The sequence below is a fragment of the Suillus paluster genome (assembly GCF_016628075.1).
Source record: "Suillus paluster strain FC165 chromosome Unknown EDB91scaffold_33, whole genome shotgun sequence".
NCBI classification, from domain to species: domain Eukaryota; kingdom Fungi; phylum Basidiomycota; class Agaricomycetes; order Boletales; family Suillaceae; genus Suillus; species Suillus paluster.
Genome location: NW_024537593.1, coordinates 355,283 through 375,971, shown reverse-complemented (window position 1 = coordinate 375,971; position 20,689 = coordinate 355,283). Strand labels below are relative to the sequence as shown.

The 20,689-nt window shown below is 44.7% G+C and overlaps 5 protein-coding genes across 5 annotated transcripts; 3 read left to right on the top strand and 2 right to left on the bottom strand.

Moving 5' to 3' along the window:
* Positions 1-236: 236 nt before the first annotated feature.
* Positions 237-4,822, bottom strand: EDB91DRAFT_1082915 (uncharacterized protein; the record flags this gene model as incomplete). Its single annotated transcript, XM_041315556.1, has 24 exons — positions 237-355; positions 426-435; positions 646-685; positions 1,177-1,198; positions 1,229-1,234; positions 1,274-1,302; positions 1,328-1,347; positions 1,408-1,523; positions 1,605-1,748; positions 1,846-1,998; positions 2,048-2,129; positions 2,226-2,385; positions 2,436-2,524; positions 2,677-2,863; positions 2,939-3,082; positions 3,131-3,162; positions 3,191-3,490; positions 3,539-3,694; positions 3,993-4,165; positions 4,218-4,240; positions 4,408-4,452; positions 4,515-4,543; positions 4,580-4,698; positions 4,765-4,822. The coding sequence occupies 24 exons, from the start codon at positions 4,820-4,822 to the stop codon at positions 237-239; spliced, it is 2,256 nt and encodes a 751-aa protein (XP_041176288.1).
* Positions 4,823-9,208: 4,386 nt separating this feature from the next.
* Positions 9,209-10,609, bottom strand: EDB91DRAFT_1249485 (uncharacterized protein; the record flags this gene model as incomplete). The annotated part of the gene is made up of 4 exons (XM_041323097.1): positions 9,209-10,084; positions 10,135-10,203; positions 10,401-10,505; positions 10,556-10,609. 4 exons carry the CDS (start codon positions 10,607-10,609, stop codon positions 9,209-9,211), a joined length of 1,104 nt encoding a protein of 367 aa, XP_041176287.1.
* A 1,786-nt stretch (positions 10,610-12,395) lies between these two features.
* On the top strand, positions 12,396-13,896 carry EDB91DRAFT_1249484 (uncharacterized protein; the record flags this gene model as incomplete). The annotated part of the gene is made up of 7 exons (XM_041323096.1): positions 12,396-12,647; positions 12,702-12,818; positions 12,866-13,024; positions 13,074-13,236; positions 13,480-13,531; positions 13,581-13,707; positions 13,759-13,896. The coding sequence occupies 7 exons, from the start codon at positions 12,396-12,398 to the stop codon at positions 13,894-13,896; spliced, it is 1,008 nt and encodes a 335-aa protein (XP_041176286.1).
* Positions 13,897-14,060: 164 nt separating this feature from the next.
* Positions 14,061-14,294, top strand: EDB91DRAFT_1031584 (uncharacterized protein; the record flags this gene model as incomplete). Its single annotated transcript, XM_041312733.1, has 1 exon — positions 14,061-14,294. A coding segment is annotated over one exon (234 nt), but the record flags the coding sequence as incomplete, so codon positions are not given.
* Positions 14,295-14,536: 242 nt separating this feature from the next.
* EDB91DRAFT_1054784 (uncharacterized protein) lies at positions 14,537-14,788 on the top strand (the record flags this gene model as incomplete). Its single annotated transcript, XM_041313853.1, has 1 exon — positions 14,537-14,788. The coding sequence occupies one exon, from the start codon at positions 14,537-14,539 to the stop codon at positions 14,786-14,788; it is 252 nt and encodes an 83-aa protein (XP_041176284.1).
* Between the last annotated feature and the right edge of the window lie 5,901 nt (positions 14,789-20,689).

Sequence of the window (20,689 nt, the reverse complement as noted above, 5' to 3'; positions counted from 1 at the left end):
CGCGCTGGAACATGTTATTTTCCTCTAGCACGATTTCTGAATCAATAACAGTTGCAATGAATGTTAAAACCACTCACCAACAACCCAGCCACCAGTCTCTTGATTCAAATGAGGTAAAGTTGGGCTATTCCAGCCAGCTCAAAATTTTATTGTATGCTGTGACTGCTATTTGCTGGGTGAAAACTTCTTTGATAAGGTCAATCGCATTCTCGGTCTCAGCACCCAGGAGCCTCCCTTCATGTAGGTTCCTCGACCTTGACAATTTTAGGGTGATGGAGGGCCGGTGAAAAGTTCTTGACTGATGATCCCAGTGTGAGAGCGAGATTTGCGCCTCTATTTTGAGGGAGAATGACATCTAGAAAGAAAAGAATGAAGTGTTTTAGTTGGTGGAACATCAGGGCAGTATTAATGAATACAGAACTCACAGTATCGTCTCTATAGCCTGCAAGATCAAGCCAATGAAGATCAGGCAACACTGAACAGTCGATAATGTCGAAGGTAGTAGCATGCGACATTGAAGAGAGATAAGGAGCAATGAGCTTGGATTGAAAACAGTAACCGAACGATGATAGTAGACTAATGAAATTGGCGCCTTAATGTAAATGATTAGTACAAGTCTGAAGTCATGCAACTGAGAAATCATACCGGAACACAAAGCACATAGACATCGAGGTCGGATGAGCAGCTGTGGCATGGTTGATGGAATTAGATATACAGATGCTTCAAAGTACTGCAATAGCTTTGAATGCATGGAAAACCGATTGTGTAGTATCAGCATGGTATAGTACCAGATTTGAAATTACCATGATCAATTGATTGAACTAGATCGAACATCCACCTGGCACCAAGTCTGAAGTGTTAGAATAACCAAGTGAACCAAGCCACAAGTGAGCTGATGAGAGTGAACAGGACTATAGTCCAGTGTCAGTTGCTATTGTGTTGTGTAAACTAATGAGTGTACTATACCTATGGTCCAGTGTCAGTTGCTGAAGAGCAACCAACACAGGACTTGACTACCTATGGGGGAGTCTATGTAAACAAGTGTAAACACTGCCTAAGTAAGTAAGGAATTCACATCACCTGCTAAGTGAGAGTCAATAGAGGAGCAACATCATAAACACAAATAACTTGCACCATAAGGTGCTCAATCACCACAACTAACATGAAGTCACTCACCAAAACTTGGAAGGTAAGTTATCTTCATTAAGAGCAACACCGAGTCACTCACAACAACCTTGGAAGGTAAGATTAAGAGTGACACAGAGTCACTCACAAATCTCGCAAGGTAGGTTATCTTCATTACTAAGAGCAACACCAAGTCACTCACAAAAACTTGGAAGGTAGTTTCTATTCATATATTCAGTCTCGAAATATATTCTAGATAATATAGGATTGTAAGCGGTCAACTTCATCACATAGATCATCATCCTTGTCAGCCTCAATGCTCCTTGCTCCCCTCAGATCTGCCATCATTTCAGCCGCATCCCCTTCAACAATCCTCTCCTTTTCCACCCATCTCAACCCTGAGTAACCAGGTAGTTCATAGATAGTGTCAATTCTACCACGATGCACATCATTGACCCACTTGCGTTCTTTGTACGCACAGTGGATTTCATGTGAGAGTGCCGGGTCTGACTCCAGCAATGATTTGAAGGTAGACTGTAGGTGGGCGTCTTCATCGTCAACCCGAGCAGCAAGTTGCCCCACCTCAATGTTGAGTTGCTGAATCTCTTCACGAGACGTAAAATCTTGAAATAATGATTAGCAACCTCGTGATTTACTTTTGAAGCTCAAGGCTTCTCTCGAGTAAATGATGGCGCGAGTGCTTCAAAAGGTCGAATTCACCCCGCCAAGCATAAGATGCAATATCGCTCAATTCCAGCATTTCATGCGGTGGTGTCTGCACAGGGGCAAGTCGGTTGTACCTTTCAAGCACTGTGCAGATAGCTGCTGACCGGCGACTGATAGCACTTGAAATGTGCTGGCGAAGTTTGTAACCTCCATAGTTTTGTTAGAACAGCATCAGGTGAATCAAAACAATGCATACCGGTACCTGCAATATTGGCCTTAGCCAACTCAAAGAGCCTTTGGACAACAAGGCCCTGCAATTGCTCAATTACCCGAATAAACTGTCAGTTAGTAAGATAGGCTAGGGCTTCCTTGTATTTCGGATCATCTGGCTGCCATCGTTCCATAATTGCCATGCGACGCTCAAGATTATCAACAGCGTTCATTTCAACAAGTAGCTTGCGATAAGCTGCATTCCATTCCGCCTCTCGAGCTCTGGCAAACACTTGTTGGTCCTTTTGTAGACCATGAGAAGGTGTGAAGTCCGCTGGCGTATACGTTAAAAATTGAACCGTTGTGATGCTACCATATGCAGCCCTGAAAAGAGGCACTTCAATACAAATTAAATTCTATCACACGTTACTCACTGGGCTCTCGTCAGCGATTCCAACGCCTCTACGTAAGCCATAGCCTTGATGTCTTCATCAGATTCTTCTGCCACGTTCTCCAAAAAATTCTAGTTCTTCAGTGTTCCAGCGCTCAAAGTCAGCATCTGTAATCTTCAGTGCCAACTTGAGCTCTTCAACAGCGGGAGTAGGATCATCAATGATCGCAAGTGCTTGTTTATAATTATTGTACAAGAATTTACCTAAATTCAGTCAATCTCACTTCCTGAATATCGAGAACTTGAAATACCTTACTTAGCTCAAGATATCTATCAGCATCCCACTGCCGAAAATGCAGATCAATGAACTGGAGCCAATGAAAGTAAGAGGCATGGCGGATAACTGGAGCAACAGTGTTCGATCCTGAGAAGACACGCTCACACGTCTCAAGGTCCTTGAGACCAAGACCACTTCGGTACAGAGGGTGGAACCGAAGTTGACATCAGTGATTGTGAGCGTGGCTGTGAAATGAATTGACAACAAACTGATGTTGATGGGAGCATGCCTTAGCAGAGATTGAGCTAGCATTCACGGTTGCCTGATAGGAACAACCAATATCATATCCTGTTGCTCCATTTGGCCCATAAACGTCAAGAATCCTATTTGTTGTTGCAAGAGTGTATTTTGCACTGGAAAGAAATTAGACATCAAATTGTGAATAAAAGGCAGGGACTTACAGCTCCCCACTCCGCTGCATCTCAACAATGGTCTGGACCATACCGTGGCGACACACTTACGAATATGCCGGTTTGCTCGAAGACTTTAATGGTGTTGTCGGTAATCATATTTGCTGTCTTCCAATTATTGGTGCAAATGGACTCTGTAGCATCAGCCGGAGTAGGGTTTTCTGTGACTCTTCGGGTCCCTGGGCGGAGTCGAACATCATCCTTGAATCCATCAACTTTGGAAGCAGGAATCAAATACGACGATCTAAAGATGCGCTTGTCCGCATGCCCAGAACCATCAACCCGTTTGAGTGAGTTGTTACCGTCAATACTGTCCATCCTCCCAGGAAGTAGAATCGACTTGTTCTCTTGCTGTAGTCCATTTAATTATCTCCTACAATGCAACAATACACTATGTACCTTATAATCACACGCAGGGCACGCATGGAGTATGCACCAGTCAGGACTGTCTCGTTTCAATGCTATGTTCACCTTTTCTTGAACTTGTCGTAAAATGTTGAGATACACATCAAACACAATTGCAAATTGATCACACAGAGCTTGAAAGTAGGAGCGCTAAATCATAAAATCAGAATCACAATAAATTAAGGTACAAAACAAAATTACGTGCATTGTGAAGTGCACATGAAGCTTCCAGCGCAGGTAAGCAGCAACGAGATCTGGCATCTGCCTACTCCATGCAGCATGAAGTTCTCAGTTACGGCGCAGTCGACTGCGAGGCACCTGACGTCGACGATGTTTGCCTTGAAAACTGCATGATCCATTAATTGTGATACCCCAATATTTTCAGAACTCACCAATTGATGACTTATGCACGCGCAGCGCCAACCACAGGGCCCTCACATCCACCTACTGGGTGGCCTTCTGAATCCCCTTCATCTCCTTCCTCCTCATGCTCGTCCTCTGCCTCCATGTTGTCCTGGTCGCTATTGATGTTGAAATCTCCAAAATAGTGAGTGTCTGGATTTGTGGTACCTGCTTCAAGTGTGGCCTCGGCAAGAAGTTGACGTGCAGTAGCATCAACTGCTATTTTTCAGTAAAATCAGTTTGATTTGAGACAGTACAACAACTTGCTCACCAATTCGACTCTGAACCTGCTCCCTCTCGTAAATGATGTGATCCGCTCATAACTTCGTAAGATTGGAGCACAAGGTCCTGAGATCACCGGTAGCTTGTACAACAGATTCCTTGACATGGCAAATAGTCAACAGTTTAGTGCGCTTGCAACCCATGTTGATCGCTGGTCGTGAGAACGAGTAAACACTCACATTAACATTGTCCCAGAGAACCCCCTAAGGACCTCTGGCACCACTCTACCATGTCAACATCACATTAGAATATATCACACAGAACATGGTATTAACACTGTACATACCTGCAGATGATAGCATGAACATAAGATACCTCATATGTAGCATAAAAATGAAAAGTATTGCTTACTATTGCCAATGGGAGCATTTGTAGTGCAATGCACAGGTAAACACCAAGCAGAACGATGAGGAGTGGTCCTACAACGGCGAGAACGATAAGGACAGGTGAGGAGTGTCTATGCCTGTCCACTGCACAGGATGTGACAAGGATCCGGTGAGAAATGATGGCGGTAGAGGAAACAACATTGGACTCACTGTTGATGTTGAAGAGCACAGCGAGGAGTGGTCCTACAGCGGGGATAACAACAAGCATAGGCACAGAATCTCTATCCAAGTCTACTGCACAAGATCCGACAAAGATCCGATAAAAAATGATGGCAGGAGAGGCGAAATAGCTTGCTCATCATTGGAAACGATGAGCAAGGTGTGAGATAACGTTTGGTGATGATGGAGTGGGAATGTGGACAGTGCAGAAAGCCTAATTTGGCTGCCGGCATTAATTCCCGACGAGTGACGACAATGTCGGACTTATTCTATTTTGGGCAGGCTGTTCAGCTCACCCAAGTCACTGCTGATGTGCTGAGAATACTGCTGGTAGGGGGGGTTCATAGCTATTCCTTATGAATTAGTAACGGAAACAGGTACACGGTACTATTACTAATTAGTAATATAGGTGGTGACACCCAGGTGCTGACTTAGCATGTGATGTGAATTCCTTACTTACTTAGGGAGTGTTTATACTTGTTTACATAGACTCTCCCATAGGTAGCACATCCTGTGTTGGTTGCTCTTCAGCAACTGATACTGGACTATAGTCCTGTTTACTCTCATTAGCTCACTTTTGGCTTGGTTCTCTCAGTTATTCTAACAATATCTGTATAGGTTGTTCATTAGTGATGTTTTGAGTGTTGGGGTGCTGGAGTTGCAGTGCTGGTGTTTGTGTAAGTCTGTCTTTGTTGGTGAATATTCTAAAGCATTCTATGATGTCAGTTTTCGCAGTTATCTTGGGGCTGAAGATTATTTCACCCCTTCTACTTGCTCTTGCATTTATGTTCTTTTCTTTGCAGTGGTGGGTTAAGGTTAGGTTGTTGTTTCTAATTGTCGTTGTGGGATTAAACTTAGGGAGCAGTTTTTGAAGTATTTCTTTTGCAATGGAGAGGCATCTGTGTGGGTTGTTGTAGCCATCATTCCTATGGCTTTTGCAGGGGTCACACATGCAGTTGCTTCTTGGTTGATGGGATGGGTTAGAGCTGGGTCTATCGCTGAAAGGACTGCTTGGACAAAGTCCAAAGCAGAATGGAAACAAGGAGGGCAGATTTACAAGAGCACTAAGCTCAAGTTCAAAGGGCGGGGAAGGCATGGGAAGTCCAACAGATGGAGAAGGCAGCTGACCTAGGGAGTCAATCCCCCAGGCTGGCAAACAGGAGTTAACAAGGATAATGCCCAAGTCCAGAGACAGAAGAGCAATGCTTAGAAAAGGTAATATTCCAACTGAGTATTCTACAGACAAAGTACCTACATTGATATAGTCTAAGTAAGGAGCATAGCATAGCAGGAGGCTATGTGCTGAGTGTACAGAATTACTAGAAGGATGACTCATACATACAAGAGGAGGCTTGGAGAACAATATGTTAGAATAACTGTGAGGACCAAGCCACAAGTGAGCTAATGAGAGTGAACAGGACTATAGTCCAGTGTCAGTTGCTAAAGAGCAACCAACACAGGACTTGCTACCTATGGGCAAGTCTATGTAAACAAGTGTAAATACTACCTAAGTAAGTAAGGAATTCACATCACATGCTAAGTCAGAGTCCAATAGACACATCAGGGTTATCAATATTTAGGAGAGGTTTTTATGTGGTACTAATTGAAAAGAAAAAATTTAAAATTTAAACTAACATAAAGAGGGACACGTAACTTTAAATTTTGGCGGTGTTTTGTGTGTAATCCAAAATATCAAGTTTCTGCAGCCACATTCCCACCGACTACATGTCGACGACAATTAGAAATATAATCATATTTTATGTGTATGCTTAAATTTGAAGTTTAATTTTCGTGTAACACGGTGGACAAAACTAGTAGTTTGGGATATGACTATTTGATTGCTAATATTTCAAGTTGTGTGTGCCATATAGACGTCTCTGGAAATTGAAAGTTTATACCCGTGACAAAATGTGATGACTAAACTTCAATCTTTGTCCACAGATTAAATAAATCGCCTGCCCATCGCCCACCAATCGCCTGCCCAAGGCAGCCCAACTATAGACCCAGTATTGCCTGTATTCAAAAACAGCCCACTTAAAGAGATGGGCAAAAGTAGGATTGTCCAAACAGCTCAATATTACCTCCTGGCTGATGCAGTTTTAGCTGAAAGCCCTCAGTGTGGTAGTAAAGGCTGATGGTGCTGAATGCCAGACAAGCAAAAAACCTGTGCATGTAGACCGTATCATTGAATGGAACGAGTGGATACTTCTGTAAGTTGTCCTTGATCCCATCTTGCCTGCAGGGATTGAGATGGACTTCAGGCCATGCAAACCATCTTCTCTAGTTCAGGTCAGCGTGTATGCCTGGATCCGATATTCTGTCATGGAGAAGTCCTCTGCACATTCAAGATATCCGTTGGACAATTACTGGATCACACTTTGAACGGGCCTCTGATCTCTGCACCATGAATCATCCCTGCCACCCTGTAGCACTATTCAATCTAGCTGTGGCGAAGTTTGTTAGTTGCCAAGTTAATGGAACATACCTCAACTTGGACATCCCCATCTCTCTTTTCCAACACACTTTTGACTTGCGTCCAGCTGCTCATCCGACTGATCACTCAGTTCCATCTTGCCATTGCCCTGCTGTTCACTAACAATGAAACAAATACCTGACATTGTTTGTGATTGTTTTTCTTTATGTAAGCTATTGTTCAGTCACTCACTTTCATCTCCTATAGTAACTGGTTGGAAAATGATGACTCAGGCTTTGTGGCACCACCATATATCCCATATATTTTGTGTATCTTGACGCAGGCATGTCAGCTTCAAAGGATTCTTACTTTTCCTCTGGATGGCGGTGTATTTGAATGGAACAAGTTTCTCGAGCGCGAGTGAGTTTCACATATGTATTCAAGACATGCTGACTTGAGGTGTTCTATAGGCTTCCTAGTAACTTCTCAAGTCCTTCGAAAGATGCCACGAAATCCACTTGGTATGAAAAACTTGGACCCCAGTGGTATGTAATATCGGCCTTGATATGACAACCTTGCTGTGGCCACCAAGAAGACCCTTCCCCATATGGAAGCCACTGCCAGGCTGGGAGGTCCTTGTCCTTTTGGTCACTCTTCAGCTCGATGGGTTTCTTCATAATCAAACATCGGTGAGTGCCCCGCCCCCTCCACAATTTCCCATTTCTAATTCTGTGCAGAGTCGGATGACCATTGAATCAAGTCGAGCAGGTGATACCCCACTTCCCTGTGTTGTCCTGCTCGTTAGTGTATATTATTTAACAATCTGTACGCTTGTTCTATCGGTACGATGCAATTTATTTACATTTATCTCTCACATTTGGAATCAAAGGAAGGCCTGCTTGAACGATCTTTCAATGTGCGTGACATCCATCACCTTCACTTGAATTGCAAAAGACGCTGTTCAGTGTTTTTCTCGTTGTGATCAGCTAATGAAGGGTGAGTTTGTTTTGATCTAGCAATGTTGACACTCTTTAATATCAATTTACAGGCGTGATTTCAGATATCAACTTCAATTGCAGAAGAGTGGTTTGCATTGAAGACGTGCTTATGAGTTTTATTGAACATTAGCAGTAATTCCACATTTATACCCAACATCATGTATTATTCCCTGCTGTTTGTATCAAGTCATCTCTATATAGTCATCTCTATATTTATATTCACAAAGTCATGCAGGATACTTGTTGTTATGATGTACGTCCAGAGGCCCAAGCCTTGTGTTACAACAAAACCTGAGGTGCGTGAATTCATTAATCAATATTTTGCCAGGTATAATATTTACTAGTGCTAGTCAGTCACAGCTGATCACAACGTATAAACAGTTAGAGGTTTGAACACTCTATTTCCAGTCAGCCCCACTAGTCTGCCAGCTGTTGTTCCTCACCATGGGTTGTTCTGCAGTTGCACAGATACTTGGACGTCCTCTGCCACAAAACTGCATATAGAGTGAACAAGATCCACGGCAGTCCTGGTCGATCCACCTTGCATGCCAACGCACTTGATGTTAGGAAAGGCCCCAATCCAGGGTGCAGACAATGCCTGGAGCCACAATGAGCATGAAAGGTCACATGAAATGAATATAATCACCAGCAGGTCCCCTGCCGAACCAGCGCCTGACCAGGCTGAAGCTTCGGGTGAGCAATGCAATATTTCCAAGTGTCTGACTGGGACCGCACAATGAATGTCCGGGTGACACATCATTTTCAATCAATGATGACTCTGCATGGGAGAGTGAAGTGTGAGATATCCAATACTGTCGCAATGCCCAAGGTATCGCAGAATTGTGGTCATGTAATCAGGCGACGCGTTGTCAGATTGCAACGAAATCTCAAGGGATTTGAGGGATGGTGGTTCACGATGCTGGCAAAGGATGGCAAGAATGTGAGGCAAAGGTACGTCCAGCACAGACATAGAATGGATTATAGGAGTGGTGGCATGGCGAGGGATCTTCCAGGACACAGCAGGTCACGGAGTAATATGCAGCTTTTTTATGTCGGGATGGCAGGCCAGAAAACGGATCAGCGTGCCCAGTGCACAATCAGCATCAACCCATAATTCAATGAGCATCAGCATGGATAAATACTGCAATAGTTTGTCCCAGTGCGCAGGACTGAGACCCACGCGACGTAATCCTAGCTTCTCCAATGAGGATGAATGAATTGTCTGAATCGTGAAAGGAAGGAGTTGAGGAGAAAAGAACACCTGCGATGATGCATCGAAGCATTTCAGGCCGTTTGAAGCTGGGTGCACCTCAATTTTAGTGAGCCCACTGACAGATGATAAGCCCGTGTCATGGCAGAATTCCATGCACGTGAGCTCTTCACAGCCTGAAGCACGAATGTTCTCCAAAAAATTGGTTATCTGAGGGAAAATGAGGGAAGTGAGAATGTCAAAACTCCAGAAAAGTGTGATGAATCGTATGGATTTCTGGGGGATGGATTGCAGGAAGTGCAAAAACGTAGACAGTTGTGCAGGTCGTACATCAACATCAATCCAGCACAACACCATACGTGGTGGACAAAAAGTATCCATTCGTCTCCAAGTCATCAACACGTCAAAATTGGGCGAGTCAACACGCAGGTAACATGTTTCCTGCAGGGAAGTTGAAAAGTTCCTGTTAGCAAAGAAGAGAGGGCCAGCTATCTCCCTCAGCAGAGAAGAAACTTGGGTAAGAGAGTGTAGATCTCCCACTCCTAGTAGACTGGCAATAGCACTGAGAGTTTCCACAGGTAGTGACCAAATGAAAGTTCTGGCATTAGGTGGCGGCTCATAAACTTTTGAGTGTTTGATCGTAAAGGGATCTAGTTGAGCATCCGCTTTACACTTCAAGAAAATGTCCGACTATCCTCTGGATCAGTGGAGATAGTCAAGGTGTGTTTGTTTTTGCTTACCGCCTCCCTATACAAGCACTTTGCAGCAGGGCTAGTAATATCCATGTTGTGACGAATCATTTTCATGGGCTACAACTCCATTAGCGCCGATGAGCCAACACTTGAAATAAGCATCTACCGTAGCGACAACTAGACGTACACCGTCTGTGGAAAATGATTCACGTATTCATTGCTTCCAAGGGGTTGCAGGGTCAGCAAATTCCATCTTGTGCTTGATTGGGATTGAATCAGCATATGCATCAGTCATATCAAGCACATGCAGTTACCTTGACAGGTTGCTCATTGCGTTCAGGTGGCAGAACACGTGATGAGAGTGCATTTCTGTCTTGGATGGCGGTATCCTCTTGAAAGCGAGATGAGGGGTTAATATCCTGCAGAACAGAAGTTGAGCAAGAGGTTGGTTTCTGTGTGAAGTGCTCACCATCGAGGCAAACGGAAATTTTGCACTGCCAGTGGAGGCAGAGGGATGGGTCATTGACGAGGAGTCACAGGACTGAACCAAGAAATCGTTGAGTGATAATGAACAAGAGGAAATAGACATATGCAGTGAACATCTGGACAAACATGTTGTCGACCAGAGACATGGCTTATTGAGTTTACCATCACATAGAAAGGCTTGAAGGTTTGAACTCAACGAACTGCAAGAGCATTCACTTTAACTCGCTCTGAGCAATTGTTTTTATCAGTGAGGCACTAATAATAAAGAAAATCATTTGATCCATTCTGGGACGGAACGATGGAATACTAAAGCTTGTTTGAATGAATCAGATAAAATGAATTCTTGGATATGAGCCAGGATGACTCAGAGGTTGACAATGGGACAATGGAAGACAAACCAATGGTCGCGAGTAAGGGGTCATCATATGGTTTCATAAACTTGAATGTGATGTGCTTCCAATTTGCGGAAGCAATTGCCGGGCTCAATCGTGCCAAGTGATGGATCTTCCACAAGAAGCGACTAGGTCAGCCCATCACCAAAGTAGGTCACCATTTCATCCATGAGTTGGTGACTCACTAGTACTCACTGCCTGTTTCCCTATTGTGTTTGCAGAAACAATTGTCAGGCGCTCTTCTTGTGTGGTTTCCAAGCGAAGAGGTGATAACCGAATGAGGTGAGCAATTAAGCAAGTCGGATGGATCTACCTACCTATTTATTTGGCCAGGTAGGTAGGGGAAATAATTGTATCGGTCCAAACCTTCTTTTGTTGTTTATAGAGGTGTTAGGTACCATGCTGGCTCAAGAAGCGGAGGGGTCGGGGCTTGGCTTCAGCTCTTGCGCTGCGCCCTTAGCCGAGTACGTGCCCCAAATTTGGAGCGGGTCCGACGTTGTCTGACAATAGGATGAGTGGACCGCTTAGGTCCGCTTTGAGGATTGAGAGGTAAGTGCTACTAGTGGTGGGCCGACTAGGAGTGGAGCAGAGGAGGCGGAGGATAACGTGGAGGGTGGAAAGGAGCAGGGGGAATACTTGATAGGAGTGGGGAAGGTGGAGGATAGTGCGGAGAGTGAAAAGGAGCAGGGGGAATACTTGATAGGGGTGGGGAAGTGAGGAGAAGACTTAGAGCACGGCTCTAAGTCGGAGCGGAGGGTTGGAGGTGACAACAAGATGAAACTTGTGTCTGGAGGAGGCAAGGTCCTACTGAGAATTCCCACAAGTAGTAACTGCAAGAAGACAAGTAATATTAAGACTGGGGAAAATATCTAAGTACAGGATATGTTATATACTTCTAAGTATGAGGCAGTGGTCAGGATAACTATGTTGTAAAGCTATGTACCAAGGATATAATTTGTAAGTACTTACACAGGCGAAGACATAAGTCGGAGCGGATATCAATATGTACGCGTCAGATCAGTGATTGAGTGGTAAGAGGAATTACTGGTGATCCGGAAGTAAGGGTCTATGTACCGAAGGGGAAAGTATATATCTAAAAGGGGACAGAGGTTCCAGTTGAATGGAGACATTATGGAAGGGGACTGGTTGGGCAGTCGAGCAGAATGCAGACTGTGATTGGATGGAGCGGAGGATGGATGGAGTGGAGGTGGTCGGAAATCGAAGTGGATATTAATATCGGAGTGGTCGGATCAGGTATATGACAAGAGGAGAATGTAGCTGCACAATTTAAGATGATCAAGAGTCCGATATTTGCGATGATTAAACCTACTGGTATCACCACCTGCCACTACAGACCACTTTCAGTCTCCAGTTGCTGCCACAAGCGGCTTTCGGTCTCCCATCGCTTTGTCAGGAGGCTTAAGCATGAGGATGGCACACCGACGCATAGAGCCAGAAGACATACAAACCGCCCGTGACGTAGATTTGTTTGATCAAGAAGAAACAGACAGTACTATGAGTGGTACTGAGGACTTCATGGATGCTAATCTCATTCAGCCCTCAACCAGTGCAATGCAAGTCGATGACACAGAACTTTCTGACCACGTACTGCATGGAAGTCTCATTCAACCCTCAGTCAGTGTGATGCGAATTGACAAGAGGGATGTGCAGGACAAGCAAGTGGTACGTCCGGTTGTACGAACCAAGTTCATTGACAGATTCATGGGGTGCATACAGCCATTTGGGAAGTGTCGGTATCAAGAGGTCAACTATTCAAAGATACTGCATAAGACAGTATACGAACAGGAAGAACGGGTAAATGAAATGAAGCATAAATTGTGTGACAACAAAATAGTATGTACTAGAGGCTCAATGGATGTATTGCTGCTAATTAGTGACAGTTGCAGGAGCAGGCTCAGCTTGAGGCTCAAGAACAACAATGTCTCACTGAAGAAGACCATGCACGCCACATCAATGATGTCAACAACATGATTCAACCATGGGAAGTGGCCCTGGCAGAGCGAGATACACAACTGAGCAACACCTATAAGAAACTTGAGGTGACCTGTGGGACGGTTTAGCCAGATTGCATGCTAACAAAAGTGTCAGGAATCCTGTGCACGACAACAGCAGTACGATGATCACATCAAACAAAGTCGTGAAGCACTTGGCCTAACCAATCGTGAGCAGACGGAAGTTGACATACAGATGATGCTGCAGGATACTTGCCAGAGTTATGCACAGCAGCTTGAGCAGTTGGAAGCAGAAGTCAGTAAGAGTGTCACCTTAGAGTTGGCGCGACGCGAAGCAGAACTGAATGCAAGAAAAAACAAAGAGGTGACGAAAAGAGAATGACTGCCACAGAGAATCGCTGATAACGTCAAAATAGTTTGAAGAACACAAGAAATACATGGTCCCTGAGATGGAACAAAGACTACAATTAGAATTAAAAAATTCAAGGCGAGAATCTGACCATATGAACCTTGTGAGCATAAACACTGAAAAGATACTTTAGGCGGAAAGAGAGAGAGAGCTCGCCAATATGGAGAGATGATTTGCAAGACGTGGTAGGCAACAGGAAGAGGACACGGAAATGAATGCAGATCCCGCCCCTAGGAGTGCTCAGCAACCCAAGACGCTGCAAAAGCCCCTGTCCGGAACACCATGCCTCAATGCAATCAAAAGGATCAAGAAGACACGCGGAACATCACACAGGATGCGCTTAGTGTCACTGGCAGTGGATGTAAGCAACAGACACGGCGGGAACTGGTTATTAATATACATCACATAGCAGGATGACTCTATGGAAGGACGTGCAGAAGAGACATCCACCATCAAGCAAGAGATACCACAATCACAACCGGGCAATGCCTCCCCCATGTCCATGATGGAGAGCTCAGTCTCCAAATGCGTAGAAGCGGCATTGAGATGAATCTTCATCAATAACGAATTCCCAGTGACCACGAAGCATAGTCCCCGAAGGAAAAAGTTAGAGGATCAAGAAGTTCGGACGGAAAAGGCTGCAGAACTGAGCCACGAACGAGACTTCCTTCTTGTAAGCAAAAACTCCACACTGGTGATTTCTAACTGAGCAAGAAACAGGGTGAAGTCCGGTGTGTCTTCAAGGACAGTTTCAAAATCTCTCAAGACAGTGATTTTATAGTTCACCAGCCAGCTATTTGTGAAGATGTGTACTCATACCAACATGAAGATGGACCGGGCCCTGACCGGCAAAACCTTGCATTTGATCTTGCAAATGGATTGAAAACCCCCTGGAACGCTAAAATTCTTGATCTCCTGCTTAAGGAATTGCAAAACAGGTGTGTGCAAGAGGGGTGGCCATTCCAGAGGTCGGATAGGTACTACAAAGCGATCATAGAGGAATGCTACAAGTGACTGCAGACTGTGTGGAAAGCAGCACAGCCAAAGGTCACAGAAAAGGGGGCATTGGAGACTGCAGCGGAGGTGGAGGCTCTCAAGGCGGTTTGTCAATTGACTCATAGGCGAAATGCGAGTCCATAGTTTCAAACCCACTCTGATAACCAACACTTCCATAGAAATATATCCGAAGAATGACAGTTCTCAAACATCTTGTCGAGCTGAAGAGTGACCAAAAGGACGAGGACCTCGTGGCCTGGCAGTGGCTTCAAAGACTAGTGAAAATTCTGGGAGACCATGGAATGAGTTCAGAAGAGAGGGACATGGAGAATGAGTTTGAGTGTGTGCTCCACGTCAAGAACATGGGATGGCATTATGGGATAGAACGAGAGCTAAATATTGTAGATCATCAACAGTTGTTGGACAATGATATTTTCGCACCCTAGGGCTCAAAACCACTGAAAAGAATACATGCACGCGGTAATCTGAGGACAACACGAAAACCGACCGTAGGATTACCTGAGATCCTCTACGACGGCAAATGACTTTCTGGTCTTACTGAGTGTGAGGTTGAGAGGTTGGAAATGACAAACAAAACATTTAAATGGATGAAAGTAGTGGTAGCGTAAAATGTACGCAATACCTAAATTGCTTGTAACAGACTGCGAACCACATATGGACCGCATAGACTGTTTCACTTTGGCCAAGCCAAAGTCTGTAATCTTCGCTGTGCCACGAGACGTAATGAGGGTGTTGGACAATTTACAGTCTATGTGGATGACTGAAGGCTTGTGCATATGAAGATATTCAATGCCAACGTGTTATATCCAGCATGGTGTTCAACTGCGAGAGAGACGCATAGGCAAGAACAGAAAAGGCATGTCAAGCCCACGTACAACTTTTCTCAGGGATGGAGCAGGGACGTTGCGAATGTAGTCGAAGAGGTTGCCATTTGAGCAAAGTTTGCTGACAATCATGATGGGTGTCTTGCGCGCGTTCTCCAGTATGCCAACACCATGCTGTAAAGCAGTGTAAAGCATGACTGCAATATTGTCTCGACGGAGAGGTTTATGAAGTGAAATATATTTGGATGGTCAAACCGATCCTTGAAGCCCTCGCTTCCAATCTTCTCCAGTTTCGTGAGCTTATCAGGCAGAATTTCTTGATCTTCCAAACCCAGGATTTCAAGATCCAATTCTCGCTCTGGCTCTGGCTGAGTTACGTTCTCGCCAGACAAAGGAGGAGTGCGTGGTTCATCTTGACGGTGGGAGCGCAAGAGGGCTGGAGGGGTGTTCCTTTGTCTGCGGCTCTTGGTCTTTCTCCGGCCATTAGCACAGTGATGAACGGTTGATGGTGGACAGATGGTACAAGTGGAGGAGGGTGAGGAGAACTCGTTCGTGCATTGATCTCGCTACTGAAGGTGTGAGCGCGTGAGTTGAGGCTTGGTACCAGCAACATCCAGATCCCGAGTTCTCGCACATCCAGACAATGTTATTGTGACGCATACAGAGAAGGGTCTTCTTGGTGGCCAAGGTGAGATCGACTGCAACTGCAAGGCATGTGTTAGCAACATAAAAAAAAAACCAACACCCCGTCTATGGCTTCATCAATCTCCTCAGCCTCCTCGACTCCTCTTCCAAATTGATAGCTTGTTAAGCCCACCATCAGGTTCCAATCTCAGCTTGTAGATGCATATTGGCTGCTCATCTGCGCTCCATTCACTGAGAAAATATTCTTTTCCTTCAGCACTGGTATCTTTGGTGTGACTGCATCATCATTGAGTGCCTGGAGTGTGTGGGATGGGATGTTTGTGCTTGAATATGTCTGTTTTACCTGGGGGAGGGATATTCTCAACAGAGTTCCTCTTTATGTTGGTTCCTGTTAGGTACCGTGCCAGCTCAAGAGGCAGAGGGGTCGGGGCTTGGCTTCAGCTCTTGCGCTGTGCCCTTAGCCGAGTACGTGCCCTGAATTTGGAGTGGGTCTGACGTTGTCCGACAATAGGACGAATGGTCCGCTTTGGTCCGCTTTGAGAGTCAGGAAGTAAGAGCTGCTAGCGGTGGGCCAACTAGGAGCGGAGTGGAGAAGACGGGGGTTGATGCGGGGGGTGGATAGGAGCAGGGGGAATGTTTGGCAGAGGCGGAGAAGGTGGAGGATGATGCAGAGGGACAAGGGAGAATATTGGATAGGGGCAGAGTATACGGAAAAGACTTAGAGCACGGCTCTAAGTCGGAGCGGGGGATCGGAGGGTCGGAGGTGACGACAAGTTGAGACTTGTGTCCAGAGGAGGCAAGGTCCTACTGAGAATTCCCACAAGAGGTAACTGCAAGAAGACAAGCAATATTAAGACTAAGGGAAAATATCTAAGTACAGGATATGTTATATACTTCTATGTGAGGCAGTGATCAGGATAACTATGTAGTAAAGCTATGTACCAAGGATATAGTTTGTAAGTACTTTACATAGGCAAAGACATAAGTCGGAGCGGATATCAATATGTACGCGTCGGATCAGCGATTGGGCAGTAATAGGAATTACTGGTGATCCGGAAGTAAGAGTCTATGTACTGAAGGGGAAAGTATATGTCTAAAAGGGGAAAGGGATCCAGTTGAATGGAGAGGTTTATGGAAGGGGACCGGTTGAGTGGTAGCGTAGGGCGGAATGCGGGTTTTGTGATAGAGCGGAGCGGAGGATGGATGGGGTGAAGGGGGTCGGAAAGCGGGGCGGATATCAGTATCGGAGCGGTTGGATCTGGTATATGACAGTTCCCATATATAATATGTTTCATCCCTGTTGATCCCCAGTTTCAGTCAGTTTCAATTGAGCAACTAATCCCAGACCAGAATGCACCAACTTGTTTGGAAACTTTGTTAGTTGTGGTGATTGAGCACCTTATGGTGCGAGTTATTTGTCTTATGATGTTGCTTCCTCTATTGGACTCTCACTTAGCATGTGATGTGAATTCCTTACTTACTTAGGCAGTGTTTACACTTGTTTACATAGACTCGCCCATAGGTAGCAAGTCCTGTGTTGGTTGCTCTTCAGCAACTGACACTGGACTATAGGTATAGTACACTCATTAGTTTACACAACACAATAGCAACTGACACTGGACTATAGTCCTGTTCACTCTCATTAGCTCACTTGTGGCTTGCTTCACTTGGTTATTCTAACAACTTGTCATTTTATAGATCAAGCCGTTGAGTGAGTCTTCAATTAGTCCTCATAGTTACCATCACAGAAAACTCCTGATTTTTTGAATTACACAAAGCTGCACATGAACTGTCCGTACGGCATCAATCGACCAATGCAGACATGTTTTTGTTCGCTTCACAGGAATGCAGACTAAATTATGCCCAGACAAGCTCCAGATCAAATTGTTATTCTTCTCTGATCACATAATGACGTCTGTATGCTCGCCGCGTTCAAGACCAAAATTAATTACAATACATAGACAATGAACAAGTGTTCTACCGCGATTGCATGTACAAAAAGACAAAAAAATGGCTGACAAATACACTGTGAGCAGGTGACTACAGTGTGTCACATCACATTAATGGATTGTTAAGTTTCTAACTTGGTCTCATTGTTTTGAAGCAATAGCTCCAACCCCTGGAAACCGCTTGCATTTCCCCCTGCTTTAATTGGGTGTCATAAGTCCATTTTCTAGCTAATGAAACAAGTCATTATTGCTGCTGGAAATTTGATTCTGATATACCTGACATTGTTTGTGATTGTTTTTCTTTATGTAAGCTATTGTTCAGTCGCCGACTTTCATCTCCTATAGTAACTGGTTTGGAAAATGACGACTCGGGCTTTGTGGCACCACCATATATCCCGTATATTTTGCGTGTCTTGACGCAGGCACGTCAGCTTCAAAGGATTCTTACTTTTCCTCTGGATGTATTAGAACAGAACAAGTTTCTCAAGTGCAAGTGAGTTTCATGTATGTATTCAAGACATGCTGACTTGAGGTGTTCTAGGCTTAGTAACTTCTTGAGTCCTCTGAAAGATGCTACAAAGTCCACTTGGCATGAAAAACTTGGACCCCAGTGATATGTAATTGTTAGTTGTGGTGATTGAGCACCTTATGGTGCAAGTTATTTGTGTTATGATGTTGCTTTCTCTATTGGACTCTCACTTAGCATGTGATGTGAATTCCTTACTTACTTAGGCAGTGTTTACACTTGTTTACATAGACTCGCCCATAGGTAGCAAGTCCTGTGTTGCTTGCTCTTCAGCAACTGACACTGGACTGTAGGTATAGTACACTCATTAGTTTACACAACACAATAGCAACTGACACTGGACTGTAGTCCTGTTCACTCTCATTAGCTCACTTGTGGCTTGGTTCACTTGGTTATTCTAACAGTAATATCAGCCTCAATATGATAACTCTAATGACATGACAGAATGTAGGTTCAAGTGATGATTTTGTACATTGCTAACACACATCTTGCAGTTGATCTTGCCATGGCCACCAAGAAGACCCTTCCCCGTATGGAAGCCACTGCCAGGCTGGGAGGTCCTCGTCCTTTTGGTCACTCTCAGCTCAACGGGTTTCTTCATAATCAAACATCGGTGAGTGCCCTGCCCCCTCCACAATTTCCCATTTCTAATTCTACACAGAGTCAGATGACCATTGAATTGAGTCGAGTGGGTGATACCCCACTTCCCTGTGTCGTCCTGCTCGTTAGCGTATATTATTTAACAATCTGTATGCTTGTTCTATCGGTACAATGCAATTTATTTACATTTATCTCTCACATTTGGAATCAAAGGAAGGCCTGCTTGAACGATCTTTCAACATGCGTGACATCCATCACCTTCACTTGAATTGCAAAAGACGCTGTTCAGTGTTTTTCTTGCTGTGATCAGCTAATCTATCTTGTGGAAGTCTGAATATTATTCCTGTGCGCTGAACCTCACAACACTTGTTCAGCTGTTTCCCAATGTGATCAAGCAAGTTTGTAGAAGTCTGAACATGCCTCTTGTGCCCTTCTGATTTTGAATAGATAGCGCATAAGTCTTTTTCATCCTGTGTGGTCCAATCTTTCTTGCATGAGTCTGAACATTCTTCTGCCATGCAGAATCTCATAACGCTCCTTCACAGGGTCTCGCTGTAATCGGGCGATCATCTCGACATTCTCAAGAGTCGTTCAGTGTAACCACACAAGTCTTTCTTGTGTGAATCTGGACATTTTTCTTAAATGTTCCCCACTGTTATCAGGTAAGTTTTGTCAGTCTGAACATGTCTTCTTATGTACTGAAAGATCACAACCCTTCTGATTTTGAATAGATGGTGTACAGTCTTTTTTCATGCAGTGTCAGTGCCTGAAAGAGAGAAGGGGATTGACTTGTGGTAAGCTTCCATTACATGCTCAGTATGCCGCTTTCCGACAGGCCGAAGCACCAGCGCGACATTTTTGAGAGTGTCATAAACACTAAGCTTACATCCACTGTCAGAATGAGCGTTTCACCTGATACGTCATCTTCTACAAGTTGTGGACTTGACCACCTGTGCAGCTGTGCTCAATCATCTTGGCACAAAGTACGAGGCGAATGCGTGCATGTCTCCAAGAGTGTAAGGTTGATGATATCTAGGGTGAGTGTTAGGTACCGTGCCGGCTCAGGAAGCAGAGGGGTTGGGGCTTGGCTTCAGCTCTTGCGCTGCGCCCTTAGCCGAGTATGTGCCCAGAATTTGGAGCGGGTCCAATGTTGTCCGACGATAAGATGAGTGGACTGCTTAGGTCCGCTTTGAGGGTCGGGAGGTAAGAGCTACTAGCGGAGGACCAACTAGGAGTGGAGTGGAGAGGACAGAGGATAGTGGGGAGGGTGGAGAGGCGCAGGGGGTATACTTGATAGGGGCGGAGAAGTAAAGAGAAGACTTAGAGCGCGGCTCTAAGTCAGAGCGGAGGGTCGGAGGTGATAACAAGGTGAAACTTGTGTCCAGAGGAGGCAAGGTCCTACTGAGAATTCTCACAAGTAGTAACTGTAAGAAGACAAGTAATATTAAGACTGGGGAAAATATCTAAGTACAGGATGTGTTATATACTTCTATGTATGAGGCAGTGATCAGGATAACTATGTTGTAAGGCTATGTACCAAGGATATAGTTTGTAAGTACTTTACATAGGCAAAGACATAAGTCGGAGCAGATATCAATATGTACGTGTTGGATCAGCGATCAAGCGGTAATAGGAATTACTGGTGATCTGGAAGTAAGGGTCTATGTACTGAAGGGGAAAGTATATATCTAAAAGGGGAAAGAGGTTCCAGTTGAATGGAGACATTTATGAAAGGGGACCGGTTGGGCAGTCGAGCGGAAGTGTAGGGGCGGATGTGGATAA